We start from the raw sequence: 26,034 nt of genomic DNA, 5'->3' as shown, positions 1-26,034 counted from the left end.
GGGAAAAGTGGGGATTCCCTGAGGGTGCAGCTGCCGCGGGCCCTGCAGGCCGGGACAGGGCCGGCGGCAGCCCTGCAGGTGCGAAAAAATGGGAAATCTGGGGGAAAAGTGGGGAAAAATAGGAATTCTGTGGGGAAAAGTGGGGGAAAAATGGGAATTCTGTGGGGAAAAGTGGTGATTCTGTGGGGAAAAGTGGGGATTCCCTGGGGGTGTGGCTGCCGCGGGCCCTGCAGGGCCGGGACAGGGCCGGCCTGCAGCCCTGCAGGTGCGGAATGGGGGGAAAATGGGGAAAAAATGGGGAAAAAATGGGGAAAAAAAGGGGAAAAAGTGGGGTAAAAATGGGAAAAAATGAGAATTCTGTGGGGAAAAGTGGTGATTCTGTGGGAAAAGTGGGGATTCCCTGAGGGTGCGGCTGCCGCGGCCCTGCAGGGCCGGGACAGGGCCGGCCTGCAGCCCTGCAGGTGCGAAAAAATGGGAAATCTGTGGGGAAAAGTGGGGAAAAAATGGGAATTCTGTGGGGAAAAGTGGGAATTAATGAGGGGAAAAGTGGGGATTCCCTGAAGGTGCGGCTGCCGCGGGCCCTGCAGGGCCGGGACAGGGCCGGCCTGCAGCCCTGCAGGTGCGGAATGGGGGGGAAAAATGGGAATATTGAGGGAAAAGTGGGGAAAAAAATGGGAATTCTGTGGGGAAAAGTGGTGATTCTGTGGGAGAAAAGTGGGGATTCCCTGGGGGTGTGGCTGCCGCGGGCCCTGCAGGGGCCGGGACAGGGCCGGCCTGCAGCCCTGCAGGTGCGAGAAAATGGGAATTAATGGGGGGAAAATGGGGAAAAAAATGGGGAAAAAAAGGGGAAAAAGTGGGGAAAAAATGGGGAAAAATGAGAATTCTGTGGAGAAAAGTGGTGCATCTGTGGGGAAAAGTGGGATTCCCTGAGGGTGTGGCTGCCGCGGGCCCCTGCAGGGCCGGGACAGGGCCGGCCTGCAGCCCTGCAGGTGCGAAAAAATGGGAAATCTGTGGGGAAAAGTGGGGAAAAAATGGGAATTCTGTGGGGAAAAGTGGGGGAAAATGGGAATTCTGTGGGGAAAAGTGGGGATTCCCTGAGGGTGCGGCTGCCGCGGGCCCTGCAGGGCCGGGACAGGGCCGCCTGCAGCCCTGCAGATGGGGAAATGGGGGAATTTCCGTAGAGTAAAGAGGGGAAAAGTGTGAATTCTGATGGGAATTTCATGGGAAAAGGTTGGGAATTCCCTGGGGAAAGCGTGGGGAACAGTGGAAATTCTGTGGGGGAAAGTGGGAATTCCCTGGGGAAAAGGTGTGATTTTTGTGGGAAAAAGTGGGAATTCTGCAGGGATTCTGTGGGGAAAGGCAGGTATTCTGTGGGGAAAAGTGGGAATTCTGTGGGGGAAAAGTGGGAATTCCCTGGGGAAAGGGTGGGAATTTTTGTGGGGATTCCATGGGGAAAAGTGGGGATTCTATGGGGAAAAGGCGGGGGAAGTGTGGAAAAGTGGGGATTCCATAGGGAAAACTGGGGAAAACTGGAATTCCATGGGGGGAAAGGGTGGGAATTCAATGGGGGAAAGAGCAGGAATTCTGTGGGAATTCCTTGGGGAAACAGTGAGGATTCCATGTGAATTCTGTGGGAAAAGGTGAGAATTCTGTGAGAATTCCTTGGGGAAACGTGGGAATTCTGTGGGAGAAGGTGGGAATTCTATGGGAAATTCCATGGGAAAAGGAAGTTTGGGGGGGAAACGGGGGTGGGATGATGGGGTTTGTGGGATTGATGGGAATTATGGGATGAGATTTATGGGATTTATGGGATTTATGGGATTTTTGGGAGGGAATGGATGGGATTGATGGGATTTATGGGATGGGATTTATGGGGTTTATGGGATAAGATATGGGATAATGGGATGGGATCTATGGGAGGGATGGGATAATGGAATTTATAGGATTTATGGGATGGGATAATGGGATAATGGGCTGGGAATTATAGGATTTATGGGATGAGATAATGGGATAATGGGCTGGGATTTATAGGATTTATGGGATAATGGGATGGGGTGGGATGGGATCCATGGGATGGGATTTGTTGGATTTATGGATTTATGGGATGGGATAATGGAATAATGGGATGGGATGGGATGGGATGGGATGGGATGGATGGGATGAGATGGGATTGGATGGGATGGGATGTTGGAGCAGATTTCCCAAAAAAAGGAGGAATGGGGGAGTGAATTCCAGGGAAATTGGGGCTACCCCATCCCTGGAATTGTCCCATGGAAAAACTGGGGAATGGGCTGATCCCAAAATTCCCTCCATCCCAAACCAGCCCAGAATTCCATGGGCACCCCTGGAACTGCCCCATGGGAATGGGATCATCCTTAAATCCCCTCCCTTCCCACCCCATTCCCACATTCCAGGATTTCCCCAAACCCGACAGAACCCAAGCTTTCCTTAATTAATTAGTCTTTAATTAATCCCAGAGGCTCCGAGGCCTCTCCAGCACTCCAGGATTTTTTTTTTCCCTGGAATTTTCCCATTCCCATTCCTTGTCCCGCTTTTCCCTGGGCCATCCAAAACAGGGAAATCTCCACTGGCATCTTTCCACCTCCTCTGGGAGATTTTTGGGAAAACTCCCGGATTTTCCATCGGGAATCCATCCTTGGGCCTCATCCTTGGGTTTTCCTGGATCCTTTGGAATCACAGAATGGCCGGGGTTGGAAAACCTCTGGGATGATTCAGTGGGATCCTGGATCTTTTGGAATTATGGAATGGCCGAGACTGGAAAACCTCTGGGATGATCCCATCCCATCCAACCATGAATCCAAGGATGCTCCAGATCCCAGGGAATGTTTTCCAGGGTGATCCCCATATTTGGGATCTGTTTTCCATCATTATTCCCAAATTTCCAGCATTCCAGGGGCTGCCCTGGAATCCTCGGGGTTCTCCCACCCCCCACAATTCCCTGGGGAACGGGACAAATCCCGATGGGGAAATCCGGGACGGCAGCTCCGAGGGGCAATCCCGAATCCCGGATTCCCTTCGTGTGTGGGATCCCCATTCCGACAGCCGGGATTTATCCCTGGCTCCCCTTGCCGGTGTTTTGACGGGATAACGGATCTGTTCCAGATGTTGCTCCGCGGCAGAGCAGTCCCAGCCCTATAAATCCTTCGTTCCGTGAAAAAATATTTCCCTCAAGTAGCTCCGGAGTTTTTCCCTTCCCGGTTTTTTTGTCTTGGATCCGGTTCCCGGTGCGCTGGGAGGGCTCCAGCTCCAGCATTCCCCAGGCACGGGATTCCCTTGGGATGTCCTGGATGGAGCCAGAGCCAATCCCGAATCCAATCCCAAATCCAGTCCCAAATCCAATCACAAATGCAGTTCTGAATCCAATCCCAAACCCAAACCTGAATCCAGTCCTAAACTCAGTCAGAATCCAATTCCAGATCCAATCCCAAACCCAGTCGCAAACCCAATCCCAAATCCACTCCTGAATCCAATCCTAAATCCAATTCCAAACCCTAATCCAATTCCAAATCCAATTCCAGATCCAATCCCAAATCCAGTCTGAATCCAATCCTAGATCCAATTCCAAATCTAATCCTAAATCCAAGTCCAAATCCAATACCAAATCCAATCCCAAACCCAATCCCAGATCCAGTCCTAAACTCAGTCAGAATCCAATTCCAGATCCAATTCCAGATCCAGTCCCACATCCACCCCAGATCCAATCCTGAATCCAGTCCTAAATCCAATCTCAAACTCAATCCCAAATCCAATCACAAACCCAATCAAAATCCAATCCCAAACCCAATCCCAATCCGAAATCCAGTCCCATATCCAGTCCCAAATCCAATACCAGATCCAGTCCCAAACGCAATCCCAAATCCATTCCTGAATCCAATCCCAAATCCAGCCCCAGATCTAATCCCAAACCTAAATCCAATCCTGAATCCAAACTCAATCCCAAATCCAGCCCCAGATCCAGTCTGAATCCAATCCCAAATCCCATCCCAGATCCAATCCCAAACCCAATCCTAAATCTAATTGCAAATCTGATCCAAAATCCAACTCCAGATCCAGTCCTGAATCCAATCCTAAACCAAATCCCAGATCCATTCCTAAACTCAGTCAGAATCCAATCCCAGATCCAATCCCAAATCCACTCCAGATCCAATCCCAAACCCAATCCTGAATCCAGTCCAAAACCCTATCAAAATCCAATCCCAATCCCAATCCCAAATCCAGTCCCAAATCCAATCCCAAATCCAGTCCCACACCCAATCCCAGATCCACTCCTAGATCCAGTCCCAAATCCAACTCCAGATCCAATTCCAAACCCAAATCCAATCCTGTGAATCCAAACCCAATCCCAAATCCAATCCCCCAAACCCAATCCCAGGTTCAATCCCAAACCCAACCCTGAATCCAATCCCAAACCCAATCCTGAATCCAATCCTAAATCCAATCCCAACCCAATCCCAGATCCAATCCTAAACCCAATTTGAATCCAATCCCAAACCTAATCCTGAATCCAGTCCAAATCAATCCCAAATCCAGTCCCAGATTCAATCCTAAATCCAATTCCAAAGCCAATCCCAGATCCAATCCTAAATCCAATTCCAAATCCAATACCAGATCCAATCCCAAATCCAATCCCAAACCCAATTCCAAATCCAACCCCAGGTGGAATCCCAAATCCACATGCAATCCCAACCCCAATCCAAACTGAATCTGAATCCAAGCCAGATCCACTTTCAGATCCAATCCCGAACCCAATCTCAAATGCAGCCCCAGATCCCATCCAGATCCCAATTCCAAATCAAATCCAATCGCAAACCCTAATTCAATCCTGAACCCAATCCCAGATCCAACCCCGGATCAAATCCGATCCCAAATCCAACCCCAAACCCAATCCCAAACCGAGTCTGAATCCAATCCAGGTCCAATCCAAATCCAATCCCAAACCCAATCCCAAATCCAAAACCAACCCGAAATCCAATCCCAAATCCAATCCCAAATCCAGTCTGAATCCAATCCTAGATCCAATCGCAAACCCAAATCCAATCCCGAATACACTCCAAATCAGTCCTAGATCCATTCCCAAACCCAATCTCAAATCCAATCCCAAATCAATCCCAAACTGAATCTGAATCCAATCCAAATCCAATCCTGAATCCAATCTTGAACCCAATCCCAAATCCAATCCTGAATCCAATCCCAAATCCAATCCCAAACCCAAATCCAATCCTGAATCAACCCCAAACCCAATCCCAAACTGAATCTGAATCCAATCCCAGGTCCAGTCTCAAATCCAATCCCAAACCCAATCTCAAATGCTGCCCCAGATCCCATCCCAATCCTGATCCCAATCCCAAACCCAATCCCAAAATGAATCTGAATCCAATTCCAGACCCAATCCCAGATCCAACCCCAGATCCATTCCCAAATCCAATCCCAAATCCAACCCAAAGTCCAATCCCAAATCCAACCCCAAACCCCATCCCAAACCCAATCCCAAACTGAATCCAATCCTAGCTCCAATTCCAGACTCCAACCCCAAACCCCATCCCAAACCCAATCCCAAACTGAATCCAATCCTAGATCCAATTCCAGACCCAATCTTGAAGCCAATCCCAAATCCAATTCCAAATCCAATTCCAGATCCAATCCCAAATCTAATCACAATCCCAAATCCAATCCTGAATCCAATCCCAATCCCAAATGCATTCCAAATCCAATCCCAAATCCAACTCCAGGTCGAATCTCAAATCCAGTCCCAAATCCGATCTCAAACAGAATCTGGATCCAACCCTAGATCCAATTCCAGACCCAATCTTGAACCCAATCCCAAATCCAGTCCCAAATCCAATCCCAAACTCAATCCCAAATCCAGCCCCAGATCCAATCCCGAATCCAATCCCAAATCCAACCCCAGGTCGAATCCCAAATCCAGTCCCAAACCCAATCCCAAACTGAATCTGAATCCAAGCCCTGATCCAATTCCAGACCCAATCTTGAACCCAGTCCCAAATCCAGCCCCAGATCCCACCCAATCCCAAACTCCCAAACTCAATCCCAGTCCCAAATCCCTATCAAAATCCAATCCCAATCCCAGATCCAGTCCCAAATCCAATCCCACATCCAGTCCCAAACGCAATCCCAAATCCAATTCCAAATCCAATTCCAATTCTGTGAATCCAAACCCAATCCCAAATCCAATCCCAAACCCAATCCTGAATCCAGTCCCGAATCCTATCCTGAATCCAGTCCAAATCCAATCCTCAATCCAATCCCAAATCCAGTCCCAGATCCAATCCTAAATCCAATTACAAAGCCAATCCCAGATCCAATCCTAAATCCAATTCCAAATCCAATCCTGAATCCGATACCAATCCCAAATCCAGCCCCAGATCCAATCCCGAATCCAATCCCAAATCCAACCCCAGGTCGAATCCCAAATCCAGTCCCAAACCCAATCCCAAACTGAATCTGAATCCAAGCCCTGATCCAATTCCAGACCCAATCTTGAACCCAGTCCCAAATCCAGCCCCAGATCCCACCCAATCCCAAACTCCCAAACTCAATCCCGATCCCGCTCCCAATCCCGATTTTCCAGCTGTGCGGTGCAGACGCTGAGGGCGATGCTGGCGCGCGCCGGGAACGACGACGTCGTGCGGGACGTGGGGAGCGCCGGGGGCTGGGAACTGATGGAGATTCCCGAGCGGCACCATGACGGAATCGCCCTCCTGGCCAGGTGGGGAATCCTGGGGGAGATTCCCAGGGAATTCCGCGGGTTTGGGGTGGGGTGGGATCACTTTGCACCCGGGAATGTGGACGGGTGGAGGCAGCTGGAGATGGAAGTTGGTCCTGCTGTGGAATTCCTGATGTCTCCGATCCCAGTATGGAATTCCCGGTGTCAGCCACCCCAAAATGGGATTGCTGGTGTCTCTAATCCCAGTATGGAATTCCCGGTGTCTCCAATCCCAGTATGGAATTCCCAGTGTGTCTGATCCCAAAATGGGATTCCCGGTGTCTCCAATCCCAGTATGGAATTCCCAGTGTCACTTACCCCAAAATGGGATTCCCAGAGTCTCCAATGCCAGTATGGAATTCCCAGTGTCTCCAGTCCCAAAATGGGATTCCTGGTGTCTCCAATCCCAAAATGGAATTCCCAGTGTCTCCAATCCCAGGATGGAATTCCCAGTGTCAGTGTCACCCATTCCAAAACGGGATTCCCAGTGTCTCAAATCCTAGTATGGAATTCCCAGTGTCTCCAATCCCAAAATGGGATTCCTGGTGTTTCCAATCCCAGCATGGAATTCCCAGTGTGTCTGATGCCAAAACAGGATTCCCAGTGTCTCCAATCCCAGTATGGAATTCCCAGTGTCACTTATCCCAAAATGGGATTCCTGGTGTCTCCAGTCCCAGTATGGAATTCCCAGTGTGTCTGATCCCAAAATGGGATTCCTGGTGTCTCCAATCCAAGTATGGAATTCCCAGTGTCTCCAGTCCCAAAATGGAATTCCCAGTGTCTCTGATCCCAGTGCAGAATTCCCGATGTCCCCAATCCGTCTGCAGAATTCCCGGTGTCTCCGATCCCACAATTTCCCACCCATCCTGCATTTCCCAAAGGTCCCCATGGAAAACTCCTCCCTTTTCCTGCTGCATCCCTGGAATTCCTGGATTATCCTGGTGCATCCCATCCCATCATTTGAGAATTATGGGAAAAAAATCCCCAAATATTTGGGAATAACTGGGACTGGGAATATCCAACTTTTGGGGAACCCATCCCAAAGAAAACCCGGATGGGGTGTCCGGGATGTTCCAGATCGTTCCCTGTGGGTCAATCCCGGTTTTCAGTGCTGGGTGTGGTCCTGCCTGGGGACAGGGATTCCAGGGATTCCCAGGATTCCCAGGATTCCCGGAATTCCGAGGATTGCTGGGATTGGTGTACCCCCAGGGCGATGGCTCGGCTCTGCGGGCCCCGGCTGCCGCCCATCGTCCGGAGCCTCATCCCGGTGCTGGGAAGCGCCTTGGAATGCCAGAGAGTGACCAGCAGCGCCTTCCTGGCCGAGGTGAGTGGGAAACGCGGGAATGTCCGGATGGGCTGCACTCCATGCATCCCATGGATCCGTCCGTCCATCCATCCATAGATCATCCATCCATCCATCCATCCATCCATCCATCCATCCATCCATCCATCCCATCCATGGTTCCATGGATTCATCCATCCATTCATGGTTCCATGGATTCATCCATCCATCCATGATTCCATGGATTCATCCATCCATCCATGGATCTGTTCATGGATCCATCTATCCACCCGTCCATCCATCCATCCACCCATCCATCCATTCATCCATCCACCTATGGATTCATCCATGGATCTGTTAATGGATCCATCCATGGATTCATCCGTGTATTTATCCATCCATGGATGTATCCATCTATCCATCCATGAATCTATCCATGGATCTATTCATGGATCCATCCATCATCCATCCATCATCCATGAATCCATCCATGGATCCATCCATGGATCCATCCATCATCTATGGATTTATCCATGGATCCCTCCATCCATCCATCATCCATGGATTTATCCATGGATCCATCCATCCATTCATGGTTCCATGGATTCATCCATCCATCCATGGATCTATCCATGGATCCATCATCCATCCATCCATCCATCCATGGATCTATCCATCCATCCATCCACCTATGGATTCGTCCATGGATCTGTTCATGGATCCATCCATGGATTCATCCGTGTATTTATCCATCCATGGATGTATCCATCCATCCATCCATGGATCTATCCATGGATCTATTCATGGATCCATCCATCCATCCATCCGTCATCCATCCATATATCCATCCATGGATCCATCCATGGATCCATCCATCATCTATGGATTTATCCATGGATCCATCATCCATCCATCCATCCATCCATCCATCCATCCATCCATCCATGGATCTGTTCATGGACCCATCCATGGATTCATCCGTGTATTTATCCATCCATGGATGTATCCATCTATCCATCCATGGATCTATCCATAGATCTATTCAGGGATCCATCCATCCATCCATCCATCCATCCATCCATCCATCCATCATCCATGAATCCATCCATGGATCCATCCATCCATTCATGGTTCCGTGGATTCATCCATCCATCCATGGATGCATCCATGGATCTATCATCCATCCCATGGATCCATCTGTCCATCCATCATCCATCCATCCCCCATCCCAAATTCCCAGCTCCTCCTGGATCCCATCCGGGAATCCAGACCCTGCTCAGATCTCTGAGGGTTTCAAATTCCAGCCGGCGCTGCTGGGAAGGAGAAGAAAATTCCAGCAGATCCTCAGGATGAGAGGAACTCCAGACCCAGAGTGGCTCTTTGGAGCCAAAACTTCCCAAATTTCCCCAATCCTGCACCAAAACCATTCCAGACCCCCCAAATCCCACCCCAGCTGAGTTTTCCCTGGATTATCCCAGAGCGGCTCCTCCCGGGAATTCCATCTCCCCCCTCATGGGTCCGGGGGGATTTTCCCGCCGTATCCCGAGGTTTTTTCCCTTCTCCAGCTGCTCAGCCACAACGTGGTGAACGACCTGGTGCTGCTGGAGCCCATCCTGGACGCGCTGACGGCGCTGGAGAAGGATCCCTGCCTCCTGGTGCGCGTCCTGGCGCTCCGCGGGCTCGGCAACGTCGCCTCGGGCTCCCCGGAACAGGTGGGATGGGAGCAGCTCCGGAGATTTGGGATTTGGAGGGGGATTGGGAATGGATTCCCGCTTCCACAGGGGAAGGAATTCCCTACAAAACATCGGGGTGAGGTTTTGTGGCAGCTCCAGGGATTGGGATGCACCGGGAGGCTCTGAATCCTGAAAATCCCGATTTTATGGAGCCATTCCCGGGAGGTCCCGGGACGTGCCAGAGCCTTTCCCCAGCCCCATTTTCCAGGGATACCCAGGAATATTTCGAGGACCTGCAGGAATTCCAGTTGGGATTGGCCTCTTTTTCCAGTTTTTCACGGGAATCCTCGGCCACAAATTCCAGAATTCCACCAAATTCATGGGGAATATTCCTGAAAATCCCACCCTGAGGCCGTTCCCTGGGTTCTGTCCCATTCCCTGGGAGCAGATCCCGCCCTGGATCCCCCTGGATCCCCTCAATCCCACTCTTCTCCAGGATCAGCCCCCCCAGATCCCTCAGACTCTCCTGGGAACTCTCCCATTCCCATTCCCACCAAATCCCTCTTTGCCCAAAATTTCAGGATAATATTCCCAAAAATCCCAACTTGGGCCCATTCCCTCTTTCCCTGTCCCTCTTTCCCTCAGAGCAGATCCCAAACTCCCCCTGGATCCCCTCAATCCCGCTTTTCTCCAGGAACAGCCCCCCACTCCTGGGAACTCCCCCATTCCCATTCCCACCAAATGCCTCTTTGCCCAAAATTTCAGGATAATATTCCCAAAAATCCCAACTTGAGCCCATTCCCTCTTTTCCCATCCCTTTTTCCCTCAGAGCAGATCCCAAACTCCCCCTGGATCCCCTCAATCCCACTTTTCTCCAGGAACAGCCCCCCCAGATCCCTCAGCCACTCCTGGGAACTCTCCCATTCCCAACCATGAACCCACCAAATCCCTGTTTGCCCAAAACTCCAGGAAAATATTCCCAAAAATCCCAACTTGAGCCCATTCCCCCTTTCCCCATCCCTCTTTCCCTCAGAGCAGATCCCAAACTCCCCCTGGATCCCTTCAATCCCAGTTTTTTCCAGGACAATTCCCCCAGCTCCCTCAGCTGCTCACCAGGAATTCCCCATTCCCATTTCACCTGTTTGCCCAAAACTCCAGGGGAATATTCCCAAAAATCCCAACTTGAGCCCATTCCCTCCTTCCCCATCCCTTTTTCCCTGGGAGCAGATCCTGCCCTAGATCCCCCTGGATCCCCTCAATCCCACTTTTCTCAGGGACAATCCCCCCCAGCTCCCTCCCAGGGCTCCGTATCCCGCTTTTCCCGGTTGCGATCCCGCTTTTCCCGGTTGCGATCCCGCTTTTCCCGGCAGATCCGGCGGCACGGCTCGCAGCTGCTGGCCTCCATGGTGAACGGCCTGGACGACAAGGACGATCCCAACAACCTGCTGGCGCTGGAGGCCATGTCCAGCCTCTCCCGGATCCTGGACCGCCTGGAGGAGCGGGACGTGCGGTCCCTGGTGCTGCGCGTCGCCATCCGCATCCGGCCCTTCTTCGACAGCGTGAGGAGCCGGGAATGGCCTTGGCTCCATCCCGTGGGGATCTCCCATCCCAGATTTCTCCCTCGGGCTGGGGTTTCTCCTGGATCTTCATCCGTGCTCCTGTGTTGTGCTTGGGATTGGTCCATTGGGATATTCCCATTGGAACTGTCCCGCTGGGATCGCCCCATTGGGAATTTCCCACTGGAATTGTCCCACTGGGATCGTCCCATTGGGATCGTCCCATTGGTAATTGTCCCATTGGGATCATTCCATTGGAATTGTCCCACTGGGATTGGCCCATTGGGATTTTCCCATTGGAATTTACCACTGGAATTGTCCCACTGGGACCATCCCATTGGGATCGTCCCATTGGTAATTGTCCCGTTGGGATTTTCCCATTGGAATTGTCCCATTGGAATCGTCCCATAGGAATTGGCCTATTGGAATCATCCCATTGGGATTGTCCCATTGGGATTTTCCCACTGGGATTGTCCAATTGGGAATTTCCCACTGGAATTGTCCCACTGGGATCATCCCATTGGGATCGTCCCACTGGTAATTGTTCCATTGGGATCGTCCCATTGGAATCGTCCCACTGGGATTTTCCCATTGGGATTGGCCTATTGGAATTGTCCCATTGGGATCAGCCCATTGGATTGTCTCATTGGGAGTGGCCCATTGGGATTTTCCCATTGGATTATCCCACTGGGATTGTCCCGCTGGGATTTTTCTGTCAGAATTTTCCCATTGGAATTGTCCCACTGGAATTGTCCCACTGGTATAGTCCCATTGGGATTTTTCCATCAGGATTGGACCATTGGAATTGTCCCATTGGGATTGACCCATTGCAGTTGTCCCACTGGAATTGTCCCATTGGAATTGTGCCATTGGAACTTTCCCACCAGGATTATCCCACTGGGATTGGTCCATTGGGATTTTCCCACTGGCGTTGTCTCACTGGGATTGTCCCACCGGAATTGTCCCACTGGGATCATGCCATAAGGATCATCCATTGGGATTGTTCCATTGGGATTTTCCCATTGGAATTGTCCCACCAGGATTGTCCCATTGGGATTGCCCCGTTGGGATTGTCCCACAGGCATTGTCCTGTTGGAATTGCCCCATTGGGATTTTCCCACTGGAATTTTCCCATTCGAATTGTCCCACTGGGATCGTCCCACTGGGATCATCCCATTGGAATTATCCCACTGGGATTGGTCCATTGGGATTTTCCCATTGGAATTATCCCATTGGGATTTTCCCATTGGAATTGTCCCATTTGGACTGGCCCATTGGGATTTTCCCATTGGAATTGTCCCACCAGGATTGTCCCACTGGAACTGTCCCACTGGGATCATGCCATAAGGATCATCCTATTGGTATTGACCCACTGGAATTGTCTCATTGGGATTTTCCCACTGGAATTGGCCCATTGGAGTCGTGCCACTGGAGTTGCCCCACTGGGATTTTCCCACTGGAATTGTCCCATTGGGATTTTCCCATTGGGATTGGCTTATTGGGATTGACCCATTGGAATTGTCCCTATTGGGATTTTACCATCAGGATTTTCCCATTGCAGTTGTCCCATTGGAATTGTCCCATTGGAATTGTCCAGTTGGGAATGTCCCATTGGGATTGGCCCATTGGAATTGTCTCACTGGGATCGTCCCATTTGGATTTTCCCATTGGGATTTTCCCATTGGGATTTTCCCCTTTGGGATTTTCCCATTGCAGTTGTTCCACTGGGATCAGCCCATTGGATTGTTCCGTTGGAATTGTCCCACAGGGATTGTGCCCCAGGCTTGGGAAAACCAGGATGGGAACGGTGGGGAAAGTGGGATTGGGAATGGTGGGAGCACAGGATGGAGATTTTGGGAAAAGCAAGATGGGATTAGTGGGATCCCAGGATGGGAATGATGGGATCCTGGGTTTGGGATTTGGGGATCACAACATGGTGATTTTGGGATCCCAGAATGGGGATTTTGGGATTGCAGGATGGGGATTTTGGAATCACGGGACAGGGAATTTGTGATCACAGGATGTGGATTTAGGGATCTCAGGATGGGAGTGGTGGGATCACAGCGTAGGGATTTTGGGATTTCAAGATGGAAATGGTAGGATTACCAGGATTGGGAATGGTGGGATCACAGGATGTGGATTTGGGGATCTCAGGATGGGATTTTGAAATCAGAGGGTGGGATTTGGGAATCCCAGTTTGGGAATGATGGGAACAGCAGGATGGGATTTTGGGATCCCAGGGTGGGATTTTGGGATCAGAGGATGGGGATTTGGGGATCCCAGGACGGGATCTCTGGGATTCTCCCCCCGCGATTCCCGTTTTCCCCCGTTTTCCCAGGAGCACGCGGAGCTGCGGCACTCCTCCATCCTCCTCTTCGGGAACCTGTCCCGCTTCGGCCGCGCCGACGCCGAGGTTTTCTCGGAGCAGATCCTCAACGGGCTCGTGACGCTCCTGCTGCACCTGCAGGACCCCCAGCCCGACGTGGTCAAGGTGGGGCTCCCCGGGAATTCCCGGGGGTTCGGGACGGGAGATCCGGGGATCCCCCGCGCCCGATTCCCGGCGTTCCCGGTTTTTCCAGGCGTGCAAGTTCGCGCTGAGGATGTGCGGGCCCGGCCTGGGCTGCGAGGGGCTCCGGGAAATGTTCGGGAATCACCTGCGGGAAGAGCGGGGGCTGCACTACGGCGAGTTCATCAACGACGCCGCCAAGTTCCTGGTGCGACATCGAATCACGGGGATTTTGGGATTTTGGGATGTTGGGATGTTGGGATGTTGGGATATTGGGGCATTGGGATACTGGGATGTGTGGGGGCTGCACTACGGGGAGTTCATCAACGATGCCGCCAGGTTCCTGGTGGGACATCGCGGGGATTTTGGGACGTTGGGATGTTGGGAATTTGGGATATGGGGGATACTGGGATATTGAGAAGAGCGGGGGCTGCACTACGGAGAGTTCATCAACGACGCCGCCAAGTTCCTGGTGCGACATCCTCGGGACATCACTGGGAATTTGGGAATTTGGGATTTTGGGATGTTGGGATATTGGGAATTGGGGTATTGGGACATTGGGACATGGGGATATTGAGATATTGGGACATTGGGATATTGGGAAGAGCGGGGGCTGCACTACCGGGAGTTCATCAACAACACCGCCAAGTTCCTGGTGGGACATTGCGGGAATTTTGGGATTTTGGGATATTGGGACATCGGGATTTTGGGATATTGGGATGTTGGGACATTGGGGCATTGGAATATTGGGATATTGGGGCATTGGAATATTGGGATATTGGGAATTTGGGATATTGGGATGTGCGGGGGTTGCACTGCAGGGAGTTCATCAACGACGCCGCCAAGTTCCTGGTGCGACATCATGGGAATTTGGGATGTTGGGACATCGGGATATTTGGATACTGGGACATTGGGACATTGGGACATTGGGACATTGGGACGTTGGGATGTTGGGATATTGGGATTTTGGGATATCAGGATATTGGGATATTGGGACATTGGGACGTTGGGATATGGGGATATTGGGATGTTGGGATATTGAAACATTGGGATATTTGGATATTGGGACATTGGGACATTGGGACATTGGGATATTGAGATATTGGGACATTGGGAATTTGGGATGTTGGGATGTGCGGGGGCTGCACTACGGGGAGTTCATCAACGCCGCCGCCAACTTCCTGGTGGGACATCGCGGGGATTTTGGGACATTGGGGTGTTGGGATGTTGGGAATTTGGGATATGGGGACATTGGGATATGGGGGATATGGGGGATATTGGGACATTGGGACATTGGGATATTGGGATGTTCGGATATTGGGATATTGGGATATTGGGATATTGGGATATTGGGATATTGGAATATTGGGACATTGGGACATTGGGATGTTCGGATATTGGGATATTGGGATATTGGGATATTGGAATATTGGGATGCTGGGACATTGGGATATTGGGACATTGGGATATTGGGATATTGGGATATTGGAATATTGGAATATTGGGATGCTGGGACATTGGGATATTGGGACATTGGGACATTGGGATATTGGGATGTTCGGATATTGGGATATTGGGATATTGGGATGCTGGGATATTGGAATATTGGGACATTGGGATGTTGGGACATTGGGACATTGAGATATTGGGATATTGGGATATTGGGATATTGGGACATTGGGATATTGGGATATTGGAATATTGGGATATGGGGACATTGGGATATTGGGACATTGGGATATTGGAATATTGGGACATTGGGATGTTGGGACATTGGGACATTGGGATATTGGGATATTGGGATATGGGGACATTGGGATATTGGAATATTGGGACATTGGGATGTTGGGATATTGGAATACTGGGATATTGGGATATTGGGATATGGGGACATTGGGATATTGGGATGCTGGGATATTGGGACATTGGGACATTGGGATATTGGGATATTGGGACATTGGGACATTGGGATATTGGGACATTGGGATGCTGGGACATTGGGACATTGGGACATTGGGATATTGGGATATTGGGATATTGGGATATTGGGGCATTGGGATATTGGGACATTGGGATGCTGGGACATTGGGACATTGGGATATTGGGATATTGGAATACTGGGATATTGGGATATTGGGACATTGGGATATTGGGATATTGGGGCACTGGAATTGGACCATGGGGATGTGGGGACATTGAGGCGATGTGGGAATGCCCCCAATGTCCCAAGTGTCTCCAATGTCCCCAGTCCCCCAAGATCCCAATGTCCCCAATATCATCAATATCCCAAACATTCCCAATATTCCAGAAAATCCCCCATTGCCCCCAATGTCCCCAATACCCCCAATCCCCCTCAGTGTCCCCTCTGTCCCTAAAGTCCCCAATCCCCCCAATGTCCCCAAGTCCCCCACTGTCCCCAACATCCCTGATGTCCCCAATGTCCCCAGTGTCTCCAATGTCCCCGATGTCCCTGTTGTCCTCATTGCCCCCGATGTCCCCCATGTCCCCAACGTCCCTGCAGTCCCTGCTGTCCCTGCTGTCCCCATTCCCCCTGATGTCCCCAATGTCCCCAATGTCCCCATTCCCCCTGATGTCCCCAGTGTCCCCACTGTCTATACTGTCCCCAATGTCCCCAGTCTCCCAATGTCCCCTCCGTCCCCGGTGCCCCTGATGTCCCCAGTGTCCCCATTGTCCCCACTGTCCCCAGCATCCCCTCTATCCCCATTGCCCCCAATGTCCTCAGTGTGCACAATGTCCCCCTGATCTCACTGACGTACCCTCTGCCCCCGATGTCCCCAATGTCCCCAAGGTTCCCAGTGTCCCCATTGCCCCCACTGTCCCCGATGTCCCCAGTGCCCCCAAGGTCCCCATTGCCCCCACTGTCCACAATGCTCCCAATGTCCTCAGTGTTCTCACTGTCCCCAACATCCCTGCTGTCCCCACTGTCCCCACTGTCCCCAATGTCCTCTGTGTCCCCAACATCCCCCCTGTCCCAAATCCCCCAGTGTCCCCGATGTCCCCTTCGTTCCCAGTGGCCTCAGTGTCCCCGGTGATGTCAGTATCCCCCTGCTGTCCCCAATGTCCTCAGCAACCCTGCTGTCCCCAATGTCCTCAGTGTCCCCATTGCCCCAAACACCCCCAACGTCCCCAGTGTCCCCAATGTCCCAATGTCCCCAGTTCCCCATGTCCCCAACATCCCCGACATCCCCTCTGTCCCCTCTGTCCCCAGTGTCCCCAATGTCCCCAACATCCTCACTGTCCCCACTGTCCCCAATGTCCCTAGCATTCCCGATGTCCCTAATGTCCCCAGTGTCCCCAGAGTCCCCATTGCCCCCAATGTCCCCAATGTCCCCTCTGTTCCCAGTGCCCCCAACGTCCCCATTGCCCCCAAAGTCCCCATTGCCCCCACTGTCCCTGCTGTCCCCACTGTCCCCACTGTCCCCACTGTCCCCTCTGTTCCCAGTGCCCCCAACGTCCCCAGTGTCCCCCCAGTGTCCCCAATGTCCCCAATATCCCCACTGCCCCACTGTCCCCATTGCCTCCAGTGTCCCCAGTGTCCCTGATGTCCCTGACATCCCCCCGTCCCCAATGTCCCCAGTGTCCCTGATGTCCCCAATCCCCCTGATCTCACTGACATCCCCCCTGTCCCCACTGTCCCCAGTGTCCCCGCTGTCCCCAGTGTCCCCAGTTTCCCAAATGTCCCCAATGTCCCCACTGTCCCCTCAGTGTCCCCACTGTCCCCAATGTGCGCAGTGCCCCCACTGTCCCTGCTGTCCCCAGTGTCCCCAATGTCCCCAGTGTCCCCAATGCCCCCAATGTCCCCAATGCCTTCAATGTCCCCAATGCCCCCTCTGTCCCCATTGCTCCCAATGCCCCCAATGTCCCCCGAGTGTCCCCACTGTCCCCAGTGTACCCTGCTGTCCCCAATGTCCCCAATGTCCCCACTGTCCCCTCAGTGTCCCCAATGTCCCCACTGTCCCCTCAGTGTCCCCACTGTCCCCAATGTCCCCAGTGTCCCCAGTGTCCCCAACGTCCCCTGTCCCCATTGCTCCCAATGCCCCCAATGCCCCCAATGTCCCCCACTGTCCCCAGTGTCCCCAATGTCCCCATTGCCCCCAACGCCCCCAATGTCCCCCCGCTGTCCCCAGTGTCCCCAACGTCCCCTCTGTCCCCATTGCTCCCAATGCCCCCATTGCCCCCACTGTCCCCAGTGTCCCCCCGCTGTCCCCAGTGTCCCCAACGTCCCCAGTGTCCCCGCTGTCCCCAGTGTCCCCAACGTCCCCGGTGTCCCCGCAGATGCGCAGCCACCCCGCGCTGCTGGGCCGCCTCATCTCCACCAACCTCTTCTACTTCAAGAGCCCCTGGCGGGAGCTGCGGGCGGCGGCGGCCATGTTCGTCGGTGAGGGACGGGGACACCGCGGTGGCCTTTGTCACCGGGGGTGGCATCGGTCCCGGGCGTCCCCGAGGGCGTTTGGGCTGGTTCTGGGTGGGTTTAGGACATTCTGGGGGGATTTTGGGGTCTCTGGTGACCCCAGTCTTGTCCCCTGGTAGACTCAGATTTCTGTCCCCCCTTGGTGTCACCACCGTGGTGGCTTTTGTCACCAGGGAGTGACATTGTCCCTGGAGGTTCCCAAGGGGGTTTGGGCTGGTTCTGGGTGGTTCTGGGTCATTTCTGGGGTAATTCAGAAGGTTTTGGGGTCCATCATGACCCCAGTCTTGTCCCTGGGTGGACTTAGGTCCTGTCATCTCTTGGTGTCGCCACAGTGGTGGCTTTTGTCACCAGGGAGTGGCATCGCTCCTGGAGATCCCCAAGGGGTTTTTGGTCCGGTTTCGGTTGTTTTGGATGATCTTGGATGGTTTTTGAGGTAATTTTGGAGGTTTTGGAGTCCCTGGTGACCCTGATCTTGTCCCCTGGTTCTGCCACCTCTTGGTGTCCCCACCGTGGTGGCCTTTGTCACCGGGGGTGGCATCGCTCCTGCAGGTCCATCAAGGGGGTTTGGGCTGGTTCTGGGTGGTTTTGGGACATTCTGGGGGGATTTTGGGGTCTCTGGTGACCCCAGTCTTGTCCCTTGGTAGACTCAGATTTCTGTCCCCCCTTGGTGTCACCACCGTGGTGGCTTTTGTCACCAGGGGTGGCATTGTCCCTGGAGGTTCCCGAGGGGTTTTTGGGCCGGGTTTGGTTGTTCTGGGGTGATCCTGGATGGTTTTTGAGGGAATTTCGAAGGTTTTGGGGTCCCTGGTGACCCTGACCTTGTCTCCAAGCAGACCCTGGTCCTGTCACCTCTTGGTGTCACAGTGGTGGTTTTTGTCACCTGGAGGTGACATTGTCCCTGGAGGTCCCCGAGGGGTGTTTGGGCCGGTTTGGGCTGTTTTGGGTGATCCTGGATGGTTTTTGAGGGAATTTTGGAGATTTTAGGGTCCCTGGTGACCCCAAACTTGTCCCTGGCCCTGTCACCTGTTGTGGTCTCAGTGGTGGCTTTTGTCACCAGGAGGTGACATCGGCCCTGGAGGTCCCCTGAGGGGGTTTGGGCTGGTTTGGGGTGATTTTTGGGGTGATTTTGAAGTTTTTGGGGTCTCTGGTGACCCCAGTGTTGTCCCATGGTGGACTCAGGTCCTGTCACCTCTTGGGGGTCACCACAGGGGTGGCTTTTGTCACCAGGCGGTGACATCGCTCCTGGGGGGTTTCGTGCTGGTTTTGTTCAGTTTTGGGATATTTTTATGGGGCTTTTTTGGGATAATTTTGGGGTTTTTTAAGGAATATTCCAACCCCTGATCCCAAAATTCCCTCCAGGGTTCCTGGTGCTCCACATGGACGAGGAGCAGGGCCAGCAGGTGGACCTGGACCAGCTCATCTCCGGTGAGTGGGAATTCCCAGATTCCTGAATTCCCAAATTCCTGAATCCCTGAATTTCCGAATCCCCAAATCCCCAAACTCCTGAATTTCTAAATTCCCAATGTCCTAAATCCCCAAATTCCCGAATTCTTGAATTCCCAAATCCCTGAATTCCTGAATTCCCGAATCCCCAAATCCCCGAATCCTGAATTTCTGAATTCCCAATATCCTAAATTCCCAAAATCTCAAATTCCCAAAGTCCCAAATCCCCAAATTCCTGAATTCCCGAATCCCCAAATCCCCGAATCCTGAATTTCTGAATTCCCAATATCCTAAATTCCCAAAATCTCAAATTCCCAAAGTCCCAAATCCCTGAATTCCTGAATTTCCGAATCCCCAAATCCCCGAATCCTGAATTTCTGAATTCCCAATATCCTAAATTCCCAAAATCTCAAATTCCCAAAGTCCCAAATCCCTGAATTCCTGAATTCCCGAATCCCTGAATTCCTGAATTTCCGAATCCCCAAATCCCCGAATCCTGAATTTCTAAATTCCCAATATCCTAAATTCCCAAAATCTCAAATTCCCGAATTCCCAAATCCCTGAATTCCTGAATTCCCGAATCCCTGAATCCCCAAACTCCTGAATTTCTAAATTCCCAATATCCTAAATTCTCAAATTCCCAAATTCCCGAAGTCCCAAATCCCTGAATTCCTGAATTTCCACGTTGCCAAATTCCTGAATTTTCAAATCCCCAAACTCCCAAATTCCTGAATTTCCAAATTCCCAGATTTCCACCTTCTAGGGAAAAAAAGCAACTACATTTTGTAGGATCTGTACTTCATATTTGGGGAAAGGTCTGTGTTTTTAGGGCTGAATTACTAAAATTTAGGGGAAAAAAAAATCCCTTTTTTAGGGGGAAAAAAACTCCCCTTTTTACGGGGACTTTTTTTTTTCTCACTTTTTTAGAGAAAAAAAATCACGTTTTCAGGTCAAAATTCCTCATTTTTAGGGGAAAAAATCCAATTATTAGGGAAAAAAATCTCATTTTTAGGGGAAAAAACATCCCATTTTTAGGGGAAAAAAAATCACATTTTTAAGGCTAAAATTCTTCATTTTTATGGAAAAAATTCCCATTAATAGGGGAAAAAATTCCCATTTTTAGGGGAACCAAAACCTATTTTTAAGGGGAAATAAAATCCCATTTTTAGGGACAGAAAATCCCATTTTCCGGCCTTTTTTGGCTCCGTGGCATTGGGGTGATCTCACTTTTCTGGATTTTCGGGATTTTTTCCCCTCTCAGCTCTGACCTCATCCCGTGGAGCCGAGCCCGGAAAATTCCCGACCTTTCCAAGGCAGCCGCAAAAAACTCTAAAAAAGGGAAAAATTCCATTTTCCAGCGGCTCCGAGGGCCCTTCCGGGAGAAAAGGGGGGAGGAGGAATTCGCCCGGAATTCCGGGAATTTTGGGGATCCTGGGGGGGGTTCTCCGATCCCAAAAAATGGGGGATAAACAAGGAAAAAAACTCGGAAAAAAACCATTTAATTTTAATTTTTTGGGATCATCCCAAGCTTTTAGATTTAATTTTTTTAGGGGCCATCCCAAGCCTCTCATTTAAATTTTAGGGGTTTTTTGGGATCATCCCAAACATTTAATTTTTGGGTTTTTGGGATCATTCCAAGCTTTTATTTTTAATTATTTTTTTGGGGGATCACCCAGAACCTTTCATTTCAATTTTAGGGTTTTTTTGGGATCATCCCAAACATTTAATTTTAATTCTTTTGGGATCATCCCAAACTTCTCTTTTTTTTTTTTTTTTTTTTTTTTGGGATCATCCAGAGCCTCTCAATTTAATTTTAGGCTTTTTGGGATCATCTCAAACATTTAATTTTAATTTTTTGGGATCATTTCAAACATTTCCTTTAAATTATTTTTGGGATCATCCCAAGCTTTTATTTTTAATTTAGTTTTTTTTTGGATCATCCAGGGCCTTTCCTTTTAGAGTTTTTTTGGGATCATCACAAACATTTAGTTTTAATTTTAATATTTTGGGATCATCCTGAAGCTTTCATTTTCATTCTAGGGTTTTTGGGATCATCCCAAACCTCTCCTTTAATTTTTTTTGGGGATCATCCAAAGCCTTTCCTTTAAATTTTAGGGGGTTTTGGGATCATCCCAAACATTTAATTTTAGTTTTTTAGGATCATCCCAAACTTTTAATTTTAATTTTTTGGGTTCATGTTGAACCTTTCCATTTTCTTTTTAGGCTTTTTGGGATTTTAATTTTTTAGGATCATCCCAAACTTTTATTTTTAATTTTTTGGGATAATCTCAAGCTTTTAATTTTGAATTTTTTGGGGGGATTTCATCCAGAGCCTTTCCTTTTAATTTTAGGGGGTTTTGGGATCATCCCAAACATTTAATTTTAAGTTTTCAGGATCATCCCAAACTTTTAACTTTAATTTTTTGGAATCATCTACAGCCTTTCCTTTTAATTTTAGGGTTTTTTGAGATCATCCCAAACTTTCACTTCTAATTTTTTAGGGATCATCCAGAGCCTTTCCTTTTAATTTTAGGGGGTTTTGGGATCATCCCAAACATTTAAATTTTTTTTTATCATCCCAGGCTTTTGCTTTTCATTTTTTGGGATCATCCGGAGCCTTTCCTTTTAATTTTAGGGGTTTTGGCATCATCCCAAACATTCAATTTTAACCTTTTGGGATCATCACAATCCAATTAATTTTTGGGACCATCACAATCCAATGAATCCAATCCTGATCCTGATCCTGATCCTGACTCCAGTCCCGACTCCAGTCTGGACCTTGGTCCTGACCCTGATCCTGGTCTTGATCCTGATCCGATCCTGACCCCAAACCTGATCCCAATCCCGATACCAATCCTGAGATCCTGATCCCAATCCTGAGATCCTGATCCCAATCCCAATCCTGATCCCAATCCCAATCCCAACCCAGAGATCCTGATCCCAATCCCGATCCCAATTCTGGTCCCAATCCCAGCCCTGATCCTGATCTCGATCCCAATCCTGATCTTGATCCTGATCCCGATCCCGATCCTGATTCTGACTCCAATCCTGACCCCAATTCTGATCCCGATCCCGATCCCAGTCTCAATCCAAATTCTGATCCTGACCCCAATTCTGATCCTGACTCCAATCCCAATCCCAGTGCTGGTCCTGATCCCAATCCTAACCCAAATTCTAATTCTGATCCCAATCCCAATCCCGATCCTGATCCCAATCCCGATCCTGATCCCAATCCTGATCCCGATCCCAATTCTGGTCCCAGTCCCAGCCCTGATCCTGATCTCGATCCCAATCCCAATCTTGATCCTGATCCCAGTCCCCATCCCAATCCCAATCCCGATTCTAATCCTGATCCCAATCCTGATCCTGACCCCAATTCTAATCCTGATCCCAATCCCAAACCCAATCCCCATCCTAACCCAGAGATCCTGATCCCAATCCTGACTCCAATTCTGATCCCAATCCCAATCTCAATCCTGATCCTGATCCCGATCCCAATCCCGATCCTGATCCCAATCCTGACCCCAATTCTGATCCTAATCCCAATCCTGATTCTGATCCTGACTCCAATCCCAGTCCCAATCCTGGTCCTGATCCCAATCCTGACCCCAGTCCTGATCCCAATCTCAGTCCTCCTGACCCTGGTCCCAATCCCAATCCTAATCCTGATCCCATTCCTGACCCTGACCCCAACCCTGATTTTGATACTGACCCCAATCTTGATCCTGATCCTGCTTCCAAACCCAATCCTGATCTCAATCCCAATCCTGATCCGATCTCAATCCCAATCCTTATCCCATTCCTGATCCTGATCTCGATCCTGATCCCCATCCTAATCCCAATCCTGATTCTGACCCTGATACCGATCCTGACTCCAATTCTGATCCTGATCCTGATTCTGATCCCAATCCCAATCCTGAACCCAATCCCAGTCCTGATCCCGATCCTGGTCCCAACCCTGATCCCGATCCCCATCCTGATCCTGACTCCAGTTCTGATCCCCATCCTGACTCCAATGCTGCCCCCAATCCCAATCCCAATCCCAATTCTGATCCTGATCCCAATCCCAATCCCAATCCTAATCCAGAGATCCTGATCCCAATCCTGACTCCAATTCTGATCCCTGACTCCTCAGTCCTGATCCTGATCCTGATCCCGATCCCAATCCAAATCCTGACCCCAATTCTGATCCTCATCCCAATCCTGATTCTGGTGCTTTCTCCAATCCCAATCCCAATCCCAATCCCAGTCCTGATCCCAATCCTGACTCCAATCCTGATCCCAATCTCAATCCTCCTGATCCCGATCCCGATCCCAATCCCGATCCCAATCCCGATCCCGATCCCCATCCCGATCCCCATCTTGATCCAATCCCAATCCCGATCCCGATCCCAATCCCAATCCCAATCCCAATCCCGTCTCTGCCGTTCCAGCCCTGCAGCTGCTGCTCAAGGATCCGGTTCCAGCCGTGAGGGTCAAGGTGGCCGAAACCCTGGGACGCCTCGTCTGCCTCCTCTGAATCCCGAAATTCCCAAAAATTCCAAAAATTCCCGGGAATTCCCAGCTCCGAGACCCTGGGATGCCTCATCTGCCTCCTCTGAATTCCAGAATTCCTGGGAATTCTCAGCTCTGAGACCCTGGGACTCCTCATCTGCCTCCTCTGAATCCCGGAATTCCCAAAATTCCCAAAATTCCTGGGAATTCCCAGCTCCGCTCAGCAATACCCCGGGGGATCCCAATCCATGGGAAAAGTCTTCCATCACCTCCACCCTCGGGGACAAAAAAAGTGGGAAAACGACCGGAATTCGGGATGGGGTCCATTCCCAGCCCTCCACCCCCGTCCCTCTCTGCTGCTTCCCAGTGGATAACGGGATCTGTTTCCAAAATTCCCACCTGGAATTTCCCCCTGTACAGAGACCTGTTTTTAAGTAAAGCTTTTGGCTCCCGAATTTTGGCTCTCTGGAATTTTGGGATTCCGCAGGATTTGGGGGGTGGGGAGGGGGGATCCCCCCACCGGTGTCTCCATGGGGACGATCCAGGGGTTCCTCCGGCCTCTCATCCACAGCGAAAACCTTGGAATTCCCCGGCTGGTCCTGCCCCGATTCTGTCCCACCTCCGGCTTTGCCTTTGGGATCCTGGCCCAGATCCCATCCCAGATTCCCATTCCAGGTCCCATTCCAGATCCTATTCCAAATTCTTTTCCAAATCCTTTTCCAAGTCCTATTCCAGATCCTAACCCAGATCCCATTCCAGATTCCCATCTCAGTTCCCATTCCAGATCCCATTCCAGGTCTTCTCACAAGTCCTATTCCACATCCCATTCCTATTCCAGATCCCATTCCAGATCCTATTTCAAATGCTATTTCAGATCTATTCCAAATCCTTTTCCAGATCCTGTTCCAGCTCCTATTTCAGATCCCATTCCAGTTCCTATTCCAAGTCCTTTTCCAGACCCCAGTCCAGATCCTATCCCAGATCCCATTCCAGATCCAATTCCAGGTCCCATTCCAGTTCCTATCCCAGACCCAATTCCAGATCTTTTTCCGGACCCAATTCCAGATCCCATCCCAGTTGTTATTCCAGATCCCATTTCTGATCCCATCCCAGGTCCCATTCCAGATCCCATTCCAGGTCTCCTTCCAAGTCCTATTCCACATCCCAATCCAGTTCCTATTCCAGGTCCTTTTCAAGATCCCGTTCCAGGTCCTATCAGAGATCCTTTTCCAGGTCTCATTCCAGATCCCATCCCAGTTCCTATTCCATATCACATTCCAAATCCCATTCCAGATCCTTTCCCAGATCCCATCCCAGATCCCATTCCAGATCCTATTCCAGGTCCTGTCCCAGATCCTATTTCAGGTCCCATTCCAGTTCCTATTCCAAATCCCATTCCAGATCCTTTCCCAGATCCCATTCCAGATGGTTTTCCAGACCCAATTCCTGGTCCCATTCCAGATCCTATCCCACATCCCATCCCAGACCCAATTCCACATCCTGTTCCAGTTCCTATTCCAGGTCCTGTCCCAGATGCTATTCCAGCTCCCATTCCAGGTCCCATTTCAGATCCTATCCCAGATCCCATTCCTGATCCCATTCCAGATCCTTTTCCAGATGCTATTCCAGATCCCATTCCAGATCTCATTCTATTTCTTATTCCAGATCCTTTCCCAGACCAAATTCCACATCCAATTCCAGATCCTACCCCAGATCCAATTCCAAATCCCATTCCAGATCCTTTTCCAAGTCCCATTCAAAATTCTATTCCAGATCCCATTCCAGACCCAATTCCACGTCAATTCTAGATCCGTTTCCAGATCCTATTCCAGTTCCTATTCCAAACCCTTTTCCAGGTCCCATTCCAGATCCTGTTCCAAGTCCTGTTGCAGATCTCATTCCA

General features: G+C 50.5%; 1 protein-coding gene across 1 annotated transcript; it reads left to right on the top strand.

Annotated features, from left to right (window-relative positions):
- The first annotated feature begins 561 nt into the window (after positions 1-561).
- On the top strand, positions 562-24,500 carry LOC128950521 (maestro heat-like repeat-containing protein family member 1). Its single transcript, XM_054295389.1, has 10 exons — positions 562-619; positions 6,611-6,748; positions 7,955-8,069; positions 9,593-9,739; positions 11,071-11,259; positions 13,595-13,747; positions 13,836-13,970; positions 18,059-18,161; positions 19,554-19,619; positions 24,071-24,500. The coding sequence occupies exons 2-10, from the start codon at positions 6,636-6,638 to the stop codon at positions 24,154-24,156; spliced, it is 1,107 nt and encodes a 368-aa protein (XP_054151364.1). The 5' UTR covers positions 562-619; positions 6,611-6,635; the 3' UTR covers positions 24,157-24,500.
- The last annotated feature ends 1,534 nt before the right edge of the window (positions 24,501-26,034 follow it).

This window comes from Melozone crissalis, unplaced genomic scaffold, assembly GCF_028551555.1.
Source record: "Melozone crissalis strain CALT ecotype California unplaced genomic scaffold, PUWL_Pcris_2 ptg000694l_1, whole genome shotgun sequence".
NCBI classification, from domain to species: Eukaryota; Metazoa; Chordata; class Aves; order Passeriformes; family Passerellidae; genus Melozone; species Melozone crissalis.
The sequence above is the reverse complement of the archived record's forward strand: the minus strand, read 5'-3'. Positions and strand labels throughout refer to the sequence as shown.

Bases quoted from the DNA above. Each gene is read 5' to 3' on its own strand.
- LOC128950521 (XM_054295389.1), top strand. From the start codon at position 6,636: ATGCTGGCGCGCGCCGGGAACGACGACGTCGTGCGGGACGTGGGGAGC. The intron at 9,740-11,070 runs GTGGGATGGGAG...TTTTCCCGGCAG, and splicing joins CCTCGGGCTCCCCGGAACAG to ATCCGGCGGCACGGCTCGCA. The intron at 18,162-19,553 runs GTGAGGGACGGG...AATTCCCTCCAG, and splicing joins GGCGGCGGCCATGTTCGTCG to GGTTCCTGGTGCTCCACATG.